Below are 13,421 nucleotides of genomic sequence, written 5' to 3'. Positions count from 1 at the left end.
GTTCTTTGTCTTTCTTTTCTTTAAGTTTTAGTTCTAGTTGTAAGATTTCCTTCCTTCTACTATCTTCTTCTTTCTTTTTGGCTTCTTCCCTATTAAATCTCCTTTCTTCCCTTTCTTCCTCCTGTGTTATTTTTAGTGTAATGAACTTTTCAAGTTCTTCGCCTTGTAGGCCATTTTCCTTGCCCGCTTCTCTAAATATTTTGTACATCGACATTTCCACTTACTTGTGCCTCGTCGTATCTCGTCGTGGTCGCCAGTTGTGAAGAAACAAGTCCTTTTACGTTTAAAGTGTCTTTTTAATTGTGGAACATTTTAACAAATACATATATATACACGGCAACGTTATGTACAGATCTCCTGCTTCACTCGCTGACCTTTCTCCCTCTCGTGTTTACACACTAGTCACTTCCCCCAAGTCCCCTAACTCTCGATACTCAACACTTGACCGTGTGTCACGGTTGACCACACAGCAACCGTGTCACCACAGATAGATAGATAGATAGATAGATAGATAGATAGATAGATAGATAGATAGATAGATAGATAGATAGATAGATAGATAGATAGATAGATAGATAGAGCCTAGATCTAAGCCTGGAGTAACACAACAAGATAATTTTTTTTTTGCATGTGATGAAAATTTCAAGTCATATATTCCCTATATATTTTTATAAAAACATTCATATACGAAAGGGAGTTAATGCTAGATAAGTCTTACTACAGTAGCCAGACCTTAGTCTAGGGACGCCCAACGGATAATCACTACTTTGGTCATCAATGAAATTATATGGGAGGAAATAGCCCAAGAGAAGACAGCATGGAGACAGACTGTGCTCACTGGTACGAATTAAGCAATGTGTTACAGAAACCAACATCAGTACTTCATCAGGGCTCATTCATTGTCCTCGATACAAACATAGACACGTTTCTTTAGAACTTACTTAGTTTTTAAATAAAGACTGAAAGAACTTATTCAAACAGTCCTTCGCCAGCGTTTTATTTTGCATTGACCCTGAAAATGTCAAATCTATGGCCAGTTACAAGTATATATATATCTTTGTGGCGTCTTCCTAAAATCTCGTTAAGAAAATGGACAGTCTGGAAAACCTGTTAAAAAATGTGAGTTTTCACAGCGCGGTTCTTCTAAGTCTGCCTCCCACTGTTGTGGAGATAGATTGTTAACTCTTTCTCTCCTAATTAACGATAGCATCGTTAATTTGACCTCATTAAATTAAATTAATGTTTGATTTTTATAAACTTGACTTTGTGTTCTATAAAAAGAACATGCATCCCCCTTTAACTCTAGACCAAATAAAAACATTTTCTGATAACAAACGAGAAAGTTATTCAAACTTAATCGTAACAGGGGAGAAAAAATAATAATGAGAAAATGAAGAACTCCATCGGAACGTGGAAAATAATTACGGAGAGAAAGAGTTAAAATATGCAATATGCTCATTCGTGGTGCTGTGCCTTCGATCTGGTCGGTCAAACACACAGAATAAGAGAGAGAGAGAAAGAGACACAGAGAGAGAGAGAGGGAGAATGAGAGAGAGACAAAGAGCGAAAATGGGAGGAGAAAAAGAGAAAGAAAGAGATTAAGAGATATGGAGAAACAAAGGAAGAGAGAGAGAGAGAGAAAGGGAGAGACAAACAGAAAGAGAGAAGGGAAGAGGCAGAGAGAGAAAGAGAGAGGGAAAGATAGCGAGTAGAGAGGGGGTGGAAATGGAGAGATATACAGCGCCTTAGTTTTAACTAGTCTCGTCTCTAAAGAGTTAAACTCTCATTCCGAGCTAGAATGAGGAGGTTTTCTATAGGTCGAAAGTTTAAGTAGATTGGCCTTGACATTTTATGGACCTGAACAGTCCAGTAAGAAACAATGGGTGTTTGCCTATGATGTTTACCCTACATTTCTCTGTCGATGCTATTATCAGTAAGAGAGGATCGTTGGCTACAACTGACGTCGTGTGGGGGTTACTAAAAGTGTTGTCCACATTTGGCGCAAACTTAACAGATGTACTTCTTACTCATTCTATCTATAATAAAATATTGGCGCGAATTAAATTTAAAATTAAGTAATTATCCATTTTTATGTTATCTTTACATACACCCTGTGACCCTAATCTGTTTGTCAGGGCATATTTATTTCTACGTAAAACAGGTCTTTATCTTTCTCACATTGGCCATATTTAGTTGCCAGTTTGTCACTTACCACCGAAGAGCAAAGGATCTGATCTACTCTTGAACTTGTAATAAAAAAAATTGTTATGACGCCATCAAATCATGTGATCTAGAATCATCATGTGTCACTAAAAGCGGGGACCCGGGGGACTTGACCTCTTTGGGGGCCCCTGCATTTTGCGTAATATTTAATATTTAATGTAAATAAACACTCATTTAGGGGCCCCCCCTTTCCTCGGGGGTTGGATGCAGGCTTGCGATAGGAGTGACCTATCCATCTCCAGCGTCTCTGAAGTATATCTACTTCAATGGGCTGCTGTTTTGTTCTTTACCACAGTTTCTCATTCGAGATCTTGTCTGGCCAGCGGATCATAAGAATCTTCCTCAGGCAGATATTGATGAATACCTGGATTTTTTTCATGGTGGTGATGGTGGTTCTCCAGGTCTCTTCTCCATAAAGTAGTATTGGTTTAACAATGGTGTTAAAGAGCCTGATCTTGGTGGTGGTGCTTATTTCCCTAGATCCCCAGGTGTTCCTCAGCTGATGGAAGGCTGCTTGAGATTTACCAATGCGGGTTCTGACATCTCCCAGAGGAAGGGTCCGAATTCAAAATTCCCCCCCCCCGGGCCACCATTTGAAGGGGGCCCTCAAATGAATTTCCTAATTTTTTTTTACACTAAATATTAAATATTATGACACTGCCATGTAATCTTGCTACTCACGTGAAGTCAAAAATTCTAGACTGCATTAATCTAGATTCTAGATGATGCTATAGATGACCTTTGCTGTTCAGAAAGCACGACTTGAGGCGATATGAATTGAGATTTGTCACTTATTGTCTCGCCAATTAAGGATCATTGTATTATTTAATAAAAGAGTCTTAATGATTTTTTTTTTGGTTAATGTTACTTATATATTGTACCATTTGGAATTTATACATATATTTATTAAGTACATTAACTCATGTCATGATGCCTAGCCTAATGTCAAAATGCAGGGGGCCCTAAAAGGGCTACGCCCCTGTTTCATTTTTTTGTTTACAAGAAGTTTGTTCAAGTTTTATTGAATTACAGCACTAATAAAATAATGCACCTACTACGGAATAGATGTTTGGAGCTACAACCCAACGCCGGAACATGAGACGAACAGACACTAGGGTGGACTGGTCGCACTCCAGGGCCGGGTCGTGTCTAAGTATTTACAGATAAACTGTAGACTTCTAATCAACTTTCTGGACAAAAGTCAAAGTAGAATTGGGTTAATTGTGTGTACTGACGTTGCCAGTTTAGCTCATTCGAAGCAATTGTATGTAGATCTAGGTTAGGTTAATGTACTCAAAGATTGTTCCATTAATTTCACGTCTCTGTTCTATATTTTATGGATAAATACAAAATTATGTCTGTTATGAACAAAACAATTTTTTTTATATAGGTAGAAAAAAAAGTTAATGGGGGAGGGGAAGGGGTGGCAAGGGTGAGACTTTGATATTTATTTGTCTATTAGGTTAACACGACCGCCGGTAAACTTCTGACCTTTGTCTCTATCTCTTTCTTTCCCCCCTCACAATAAATCATAGTGTTTGTCCCAGCAGACGTCGACATGTGGATGGTAACCGGAAGTCGTTCTTATTGACTTCATGTTTGGAAGAGGTCCGATGGGTGGTTTTCTATTATCTTCCATTCTGCAGGGAGTCTGACAGTGACTGAAGAAAACTGTTCTGCTAAAACAGGTATGATAAGGCAGGTATGGCTCGAATCAGGGGCAGACAAATCACGTACGGTAACAGTACAGAGCAAGATATTTAGAAATTAGATTTTCTGGGGTCTGGATACAATTTTCTTGTTGGCTAGAAAGCCAGAAAGGCGTAGATCTAGGCCTGATTGGGCAGAATTCTACAATAAATCTAAATGCGGTTTTATTCTGCGTAAGAAAGGAAAGTTAGAAACCACAGCAAATGATTTATTTCAAAACTTTGCTTAAGCAAATTTAAATTTAAAAAAAAGAAACGGCAAACGAATATTTGTAATATAAATTTAATAGTAAATGTCTTCATATTGTTTAAATAGATGGGATAAGTCACACTCTTTGACTTTATTATAAGACTTGTCACATTCCCATTTCGTATCAAGTAGTCTGCGACCTAAAAAGCACCTAGACTGTGAAAGGATCGCGCATGCGCGATCACATGATAGATTTCTCTTCCGAATCTTGATAACCACGAAGCGAAGTCTTTCAACTGGAAATGGTATACAAAACAGGAAAAAAAATAGGGGTTTCAGCTAATATTAGATATCATTTCACATGGCCCACCCCAGCTCCCATCGTCTGCCCTACCACCCGCTACCCTTATTTCTCTGTATTATTTTTTTTTTAATTCATTAAAAGAAAGAACAAAATCTATATGGTTTTTATTAGATAAAAGGGGGGCCTCTTTTCTGGTTTCATGTGAGATTTTAGTAATCCAACCGTGAAATCTCAGCCGAGACTAAGGATGGTGACTTCGTTCTTTGAACGACTCCCCGTCAAAGAAACTCCCAAATTTTCCAACACCATTTTTTTTTTTAAATCGTAAAGAATTGTCGCTAGATGATTCATGCAAGGAGTCAGCGGGTGCATTCTCAGCGCAAGTAAAACGAAGGGAGATTCAGAGACGTTATTGACCCAAAAAATTTGTTCAAATTAAAGAAAGCACTTCAGTTTGATTTCAGCCGCTTCATTGTGTTAGGATTAAATGTTGCCAACTATTACTTGCATTAAGATTTAATTATGGACAAAGTAGGGTATGTCTCGATCGAGCATGTTACTTATTATAATGCAGTTGAAAAGTTTGACGGATAAAGACGCAATGACTATTTGAATAGATATTTAGCTTTAATTTTTAGTGTATTGGAAGTTACTTTACTTGTTTGATTGACTGGACACAGCTCTAAATGTAGGAAACTCAATTGAGGTTCTCATTTAAGTTTATAATTTAAACAAATGAGTTGACTTAGGGAAGCGAGAGGCTAAGTACGCTTGAACTTGGCTTGGCTATCTATGAAGGGGGCTAGAGGTTCGACACCCGACTCGAACAGAGTTGTGTTTACTGAGCGCCTAAACGCAGCACGGAAAACCTTCTCCCAGATTCCCCCTACTTCTATCACTGGTCCATAAATGAGATTGGACCAAAGCGCTCTGAGCATGCTATAAGCATGAAAGTAGCGCTACATAAAAGCTATAATGTATTTATATTTATTTCACTCACCAGTCCGTTGCAGTTGCTGATAGCGGCGTCTGAAGCGTCACCATTGACGCTGACACCCGTATAGTGACAGTCCCAGAGTTCATCTGAGCTTCGTCTCCTCTGATTACTGCCAATGTACTCCACGGCAAACCCTTTGGTAAGGAGATGTCTGTTGAGGGTTAGATTCAGGTGGAACTCCCTCCCGTAGGCGGAAAGTTTGTAGAAGACGGAACTCCTCCCTTTCTGTTCGTCGCCTTCCTGGTACAGGCTGGGCTTGCTGGAGTTTTTGAGAGTCTTGTTGGAAGGCCCCTTGGCTGAACGCCTACTGCGCGTGGTCTCCACGCTCATGCGGTGCAGGACGCTGGAATGTGATACATGGTAGCTGAGGAACTGACCAGTGTGGTCAACTAGCTGAGGTATGACGGTCTCGAAGTGGTGAAGCTGGGACAGCAGGTTATCTGTTGAAACAGTTTATAACTTTAAACGTTAGAAAATAGCGGGAAACGTAAGAATGTTTACGCAATGACGCACACTCCATGTTATAATAGTGTCTTTTACTTAACGGTGAACGATTATCTCATTCATGAAATTAGGTCGAGTTTCGATGCTGCCAACTAGCAATATTTAGCTCTTTCCGGTATGTTGTCTAATTATCGGAAGTGTTATTAATATTTGTACTTCTAAAAGTATTCGATATTTCTCTTTTCCACTTTTTAGCGCAGTAAAATCAAATTTCTAAGCACTTTCGCTTGTTGTACAAATACTTTTTATTTTAGAATTATTTGACTTAAGTTGGCAATAGTGATCTTGTTTAGGTGGGTGGCATAAAACGCTTGGCTCCCTAGGGGGCTTGAGTTCGAATCTCTACTTGAGCCGGGTTTTGTTCGCCTAGAAGCACTAAGGATCTGATAACAGTTCTGCTAACAATCGTTTTATCTCACTATCTAGTACACATCTGAATCTTTTTTTTTTTGGCTTGATAAATCATTCCACCTGTTATTGAACATTCCTAAACTGTGTATTTAAAAAATAAAATTTAGCCATTAGGTTATATCTCGCCACGTCTTCTAACCAATCACTGAATGTTTAACATTTTGACAGCCAATCAAATTTTTGTTTATCGAAGGCTCCTGTCGGAAGTTGTTAATTATAAATCATTTTATAAATAATACTTCAGGGGGAAAAAAAGTGAAATGTGTGCCTGTGTTTGATCTGCGGACCAGGCCAGACAAACAGATCTGTCAGCAAGTTTATAGATAGGTTTGGTACATGTCCAACATTTTACATTGGCTAATTCGGTAGCAGAACGCATACTTTCTCAGTCATAGGTCTAAAATAGCGTTTAAAAAAAACAGTACCTCGTTCACTTTTAGACCTGTCTTAACAACTAGTAAAGTCAAGTTCCCCCTCTCAGACTTGGCGATCTATGGGGCAGATGTAAAGGTCATCTGTTTCTGTGGCCCACGGCTAACGAAGGAGTCATGTGGCCAGCACAACAACCAACCGCCTTTACTTTTTCCCCGACTAATGTGAGATACTCACTAGCGCCGGGTGGACTCATATGCGCTATAAAGATCCCGAAAGTAAAAAAAAAATCCCAGTTCTCACCAGGATTCAAACCCGGGACCCCCTGTTCGGAACCCAAGCTTTACCACTCAGCCACCGCGACTCTGTTTAAGCAACTATCCATGAAAATGTGTTTACAGCACTTAGTCTGGGGCGAACTGGAGGTCAAAATCGGCCCTGATATTATCATACGATGCGGACCACAAATAACGTGTCATACAATTTAAATAATTATGATTGGCTTCCATTTGTAGGCTTTTCTTTTTCTCATATTATTTGAGATACATAACTGATGACAAAAACGTAGATTCATTGTTTTAAATTAACTTATTTAGGATCCCTCTGTGTTTACAATGGACTCAATTCTTTATTACTTCACGAAATAGAGATATGCATTCGATTCGTGTCAATAAGGGACTGCATCTCACTTAATGCACAGTGTCTGATACACGGATATTACACTTGCATGTTAAATTAGTTGGTTTAGTATTACACTGCAAAGTCTGTCAAAGATCTTTTCTAAATGGACTGGTAATGTGAGGACATAGACAATCTTATACAATCTTTCAGTGTATTACGGACCTTACTGGTATCAGAGGCGCCTCTTTCGACGCCGGCCCATTCTTGTCCCTACCTACTGCCTACCTAGGATTCGCCCAAATGCCCATACATCCTGTCCACCCCTGAAGTATTTTCATCACTATATAGTATAATAGATATTTCATGTGTAAGAACCCTGACTAAAAAATATAATTTCTGTGGACTCGTTTATTTATTGCAACAACTTTCTCTAATCAGGGATGTTCAGTAATCTGATAGAGTCTAGTTGCAAGACTTCATGACCCCCGTAGGACGGGTGCAGCATTGCTCGTCGAAGGCAAGATAAGCTTTCTAAATTGTCTACTGACCTATACAAATTCGTGTACCAGATGTGGTTTTCCTGTTTGTCTTAGCCTGTATTGTGTTGTCTGCAGAGAGGAGATCACTCTCGATCTATTTGGCATTGACATGGGCCATGAATCATTGCCACAGGAAAACGTTGCGGTTTCATTTTGGCTTCATTTAGAATTACCCCCTTTGAAAGTACACCTGCATGTGGTGCTTCTGTTATTTTATTTCGTTTTTTTTTTTGTTTTTTAATTCAAAGCTTTGGTGGTAATACAGAGGCGAAGTCATTTAAGTACTATTGTGAAGAGTAGACTCATAATGGTGCAGGCATAACACAGGCGTATGCGGACCCTATCTTGGACACTTCCTTGACATTTTATTCTAGATAAAAAAAATGATAGGCGAACGAGTGATAAATATGTTCGATGTGGCTGCCTGGTCGTGCGGTTTGAGAACTGGACTGTCGTTCTGACTTATCGATAGTCGCGGGTTCAAACCCTGCTCGCTCCCATCCCCCGTCGTCCTGCGGGAGGTTTGGACTAGGAAGTAATTATCTTCAACTCTGAAGGAACATCCGAAACATGTAAGACAAGACATTTTACAAGACATTGATATGTTTTGTTCGGCCTAAACTAAACCAAACTGTTCGTATGGACTTGATTATTTGTATTGCTGCATGGAAATTTTAAGAACAGTCCTACAGAGCACGAGCTGTGGGCAGCTTAGACCAATAGCTCGTTGCCACGTCCTACAGACCTGTGACATTGTTTAATTTATCGTGAAAATCTCCAATGAATTAGTGTGTGGGACATTATATGCCCTTAAAGTAAAGATTCCGTTTTAGACCAAGCCGCTCGCATGGCAGATGATATAAATTCAACTGTTTCTGTGGCCAACGGTTAACGAGGACGTCATGTGACTATCACAACACCAGTCCACCTGCCCTCAATCCACCTTACTTTTTTTTTTTTCAATTCAAATCTTTTCGTCTGTACAGTATTTCTAATGTCTGTTTGGATCTTGGGTCATTAAGGTATGTTTGATTTCTGCCATGTGAGGTCTGCAACGCGGTAAAAGTGCATTTCTCTTTTTCTATGACATTTATTTTTTTTTTTAGAGAAAAACGTTTTGTTCCACCATGAACATTTATAGTTCAATGCAAGGCAATATATGAACATAGATGTAAATTTACATGCTGAAAACTATCTATAAAACTATCTTTATATACTGAAATATTATCAAAGCATTTAATTTACATCATTTACCTTAGCTTTAGAGAGTCTAACTTGCCAAAAACATTATATTAGTTGTTTGGAGAAACATTTATTTCCTATTGTTTACTCACAGACTGTAGATACCATTACAGCTTTAAATATTATCGCTGTTTAATAGCATGCTTTAAATACCTACATGTAGATAGATAGATAGATAGATAGACAGACAGACAGACAGACAGACAGACAGACAGACAGACAGACAGATAGATAGATAGATAGATAGATAGATAGATAGATAGATAGATAGATAGATAGATAGATAGATAGATAGATAGATAGATAGATAGATAGAAGGATGGACGGACGGACGAAATCCTCGAAATAAAGAATCACCCATTGTGTCAGGATGTTGTGATTTTACCATCACAAAAGAGATACAAGACACCGATAGCAAAGACAAACAGACACAAACACTCTTTTGTTCCCCTGGCAATCAAATCATTAAATAGGAACAATCTGATATAAACTTTGTCACATGTAAATTATGAGTGAGTCTGGTGTGAATGTACACTTTGGTTTCTTATAGTTATAATGTTTTTTGTTTGGTGTAATGCACAAATTGTAAGACAAATTTCCGTACGGACAATAAAGATTATTACTATTATTAATATTATTATTATTAGGGTTAGATAGATACACGTTTGGTTGATTAATACCCAGAATTCATTTACGAACTAACCTGTTTTTTTCTGATTGATTTCCTTCTCGTGTGCCAGCTGCCCAATTGACCAGTTGATCTCAGGCAGTAACAGAGAAATCATAAGATAAAATGATGATATAGACATGATTAAGATTGACTACTTTTGATCTGTTTATTTGTTTTATGATGAAAATCGTAGATGACCTGGAAAAAAATGTACGTATTCAAACACTTAGGTTTATTGACTCGAACAGCGGAATTTGATTTGAAATGAAATACATACAAAAGAAAAAACAGATTATATCTGAGGAAGTTAACAGAAGAGAAACAGATTTTAAAAAAAAAGAGATAGAGGAAAGAGAAGGTAAGAAAGTAGGAGTGGGAGAGACTGGAAGAAACGAAAGGATCTAGACATTTAGAGAGAAAAGAGAGATGGAAAAAGAGAGAGAGAGAGAGAAATGGAGCATTAAATCAAGTTAGAAATTAAACATTTCGAAGTAAAAAAAAAAAGGCTAGTTCCCAGAGATGACGTAGCAACTGCCAAAACAGAGAATGTGTCGATCTCATTGCAAGAGTTGCACTGAACTAAAAGTAAATACTTATAGAGCATTAGTCTAAAACTTTATATTTTATAGACCTCTCGAGGCATTATAGTACAGTACGATCTACTCAGTGAAAACTGTTTCAAATATTCATATCAATATAAACTTATTTAAACAACATACTAAACAAACATGAATTCGCAAAAATACGAAGTTTTCTTAATGGATAAACACAGAAGCGAAACAACTCTCACACCTTTTTGTCACATACATGGAATCAGCATTATATCTGTCGTTCTGTCCTGTCGCCCGTTGTCTCTTTCCTTAAGTAAGCTAAGTATTTCCTGTAAAGTATCCACTGGTCAAGCTAGTACTAACGTATAGTCCTTTAGTTCTACAACAAACTGTATATACTGCTGAAGTGCTGTACTTTCTCCAACAAAAAGTGAATTAAAATTATTGAAACACTTTTTAAAAAGAATAAAAACCAGCAATAATCCCTTATAGAAGAAATACGAATATGTACGTGCTCTCGTGCGTGGGGCGACTGTACAAGACATTAAAAAAATACAGTCACCGCCGACCCCTGACCCCTGGAAGTTAATTAAGATTGATGCAATGAATGGGGGAGACGGGGGCCCAGAGCGCGCGGCTCTCTCCACCAAGCAGGTAAAAGCTGGCGAGGAGGCGTCGGGTGGGGGTTGGAGGGGCGCGGCGGGACCGGTGCCTGTTTGAGCGAGCACCTTATTTATGTGTGTGCGCGCATGCGGGTGTGTGTGTGTCGGGTGGAAGGGGTGCAACGAAAAGGTAAAAAAAAAAAAAAATCAACAACTTAAATTTCTCTCTCCTTCTATTGAAACTGACGGCAGTGTGGAGAAAACTAAAAAGATTTGCAGTCAAGAAGAAGGAAAGATGGAAAGAAATTTGAAAGCGCAAGAGGAAAACAACCGATAAGTAATTAGTCCTCTAGATTCAAACCCTAGCCTGTCATGTACAAAAGTAGTTCAAATGCAGATATCTGTTTCATTCTGCATCATGAAAGGTAACATTTGCAATTCGATATTTGCTAATCTTTCTGGCTACCTTTTCTAGTATGTTTTTTTTACGGTTTGAAAACGCTTATATTATTTATATTAAATTTTACTATAGGATTAACTCATAGTTGTCAATAACGGAAACGAGATTTGAAAATGGCTTTTAACTGAAATAATTAAACTTTTCATTTGCCTACGAATCCGAATACGAAATCAATTTTTCTTTTCACGGGGTTGCGGCTGATTATATAGAAACTGAAGAAAACTCTTACAAAAGAGATATAACCAGGTTAAAATGGGTAAAAAAGATTTAGTTTTAAAATACAGACTACACTTCTTTTTAACTCATATTATAGTTTCCCTTAATTTGAATTTATTAGTCCTTGTTATACCTTTTCTTTTCATTTTTTTTTAGGGGGGGGGATAGCGGGGACATTTCCCCTTTTCTTTTTAGTTATCATTAAGTAATGATTTGATCACTGTGACAGTTATTTAACTTTCTTTAAAAAAAATAAACACAAATAAACATTTAAATTACAAGTAAACAAAGACTTATAATTTCTCAGTGGAAAGCGTTAAAGGGACTGCATTACGGAATCTTGAGGGCGGTGGCTGAGCAGTAAGGCGCTTGGCTGCCAAACCCGAGTCCCGGGGTCGAATCCTGGTGAAGACTGAGATTTTTAATTTCGGGATCTTTGGGCGACTCTGAGTCTACTGGGTACCTGAGTTTAGTTGGGGGGAAAGTAAAGGCGGTTGGTCGTTGTACTAGCCACATGACACCCTCGTAAGCCGCTGGCCACAGAAACTGAAGACATTTACATCATCTGCCCTATATATCGCAAGGTCTGAAAGGGGAACTGTTTTATTACTGGGCTTTCAAACTGTGCGTATTGGTTCACTAGTCCTTTAGCTCAAATTTTAGGTTAAAAAAAAGGTGGACGTTGGTCGGAAACTCAAGTAAACAAAATGAATCTTTTATAACAAGCATACAAAGTTGGCACAAAAAGAGTATGGCTGGATAGCTGAGCTAATAGAGCTTCGCTGAAAACAATGAATGTCGTGGATTCGATCCCCAATTCTGTTAAATGTTTCTTTTCGACAACAGACAAAATAGGAAATGTTTAACTCTTTATTAAGAAACAAAATTCACTGTAGCTCCTTTATCAGTGTCCACTGAGACATTTTCTGGTGATGTGGCAGGTCTGCAGCAGTCTGACAGTCTGAATGTTAAGGGCCTTGAAGCTGTCTGTGAGGCTAATTATAATTAATTTCTCGGTTGATATAACAACAGGGAATATTGTTATTTTACATCACTTTCATAACAGCTTTAGTTCCAAGCCTAGGTTGCCTGGTGATGTGGCAGGTCTGCAGCAGTACCTCTCTGACAGGCAACGAAAATCTTTTTAGGATTGTTAACGGCCTTGAAGGTGTCTATGAGATCAGTTGTCATTATTCACTCAGTTGATATAACAGGGAATATTATCATTTTCGATAAATTTCATAACAGCTTTAGCTCCAAGCCTAGGTTCCCATATTTTCTGTCTTGCCAATTCCGTTTTCCTTATATTATGGGATAGTGGTACGGCCATGTCAATTATGGTAGCTTTTTTTTCGTTTCTGTCAATAATCAGCAGTCCACAATATACAGCTACCCTGTTGTATTGTTTCTCATAATCTTTATTGCGCCATTAATTATCAAACGATTTATGGCGGCTTAATGGAGGCAGACAACCGGCAGCTTTGTTTGCGCTGGCTGATATATACTCTCTCCACACCGATTACTCTCACTTAACCCAAGAGGCCTAGACCACATAATAGGTTGAAGGGACCGCTACCAAAGAGACCTAGACAAAATAATGGATTGAAGGGCCTTTTGCTCCAAGTACCATTTCGTTTCAGAGCCCCCGTCTACTCCTCCCAGAAAAAAAGACGTGACCTTATATTTACGCGTGGGGGGGGCGCTGGTTTGAGGGTGGAGATCGGGGCGGGTGGCGATGTTGGGAGGTCTTACTCTGGCTTTCTTATCAAGCTTGAGTTTTGTCTTCTGGGTTTTTTTGCTGTCTTTTTTT

At 38.5% G+C, this 13,421-nt stretch overlaps 1 protein-coding gene across 2 annotated transcripts in view; it reads right to left on the bottom strand.

The window, feature by feature from the left end:
- LOC106078420 (A disintegrin and metalloproteinase with thrombospondin motifs 6-like) overlaps positions 1-10,922 on the bottom strand; it is a 55,714-nt gene extending 44,792 nt beyond the window's left edge. The window contains exons 1-3 of one of the 2 annotated variants that reach the window (XM_056030696.1): positions 10,575-10,922; positions 9,816-9,980; positions 5,427-5,863 (exon numbers count right to left, since the gene is read on the bottom strand). In XM_056030696.1, the coding sequence (XP_055886671.1) occupies positions 5,427-5,863; positions 9,816-9,921 (543 nt within the window). In that variant the 5' untranslated portion in view covers positions 9,922-9,980; positions 10,575-10,922. The remainder of the gene's footprint in view (positions 1-5,426; positions 5,864-9,815; positions 9,981-10,574) is intronic. The other variant, XM_056030697.1, reaches the window with a different exon arrangement.
- Between the last annotated feature and the right edge of the window lie 2,499 nt (positions 10,923-13,421).

The sequence above is a fragment of the Biomphalaria glabrata genome, chromosome 5 (genome assembly GCF_947242115.1).
Source record: "Biomphalaria glabrata chromosome 5, xgBioGlab47.1, whole genome shotgun sequence".
Classification (NCBI taxonomy): Eukaryota; Metazoa; Mollusca; class Gastropoda; family Planorbidae; genus Biomphalaria; species Biomphalaria glabrata.
Note: the sequence above shows the minus strand (reverse complement) of the source record. Positions and strands in the feature narration are given on the sequence as shown.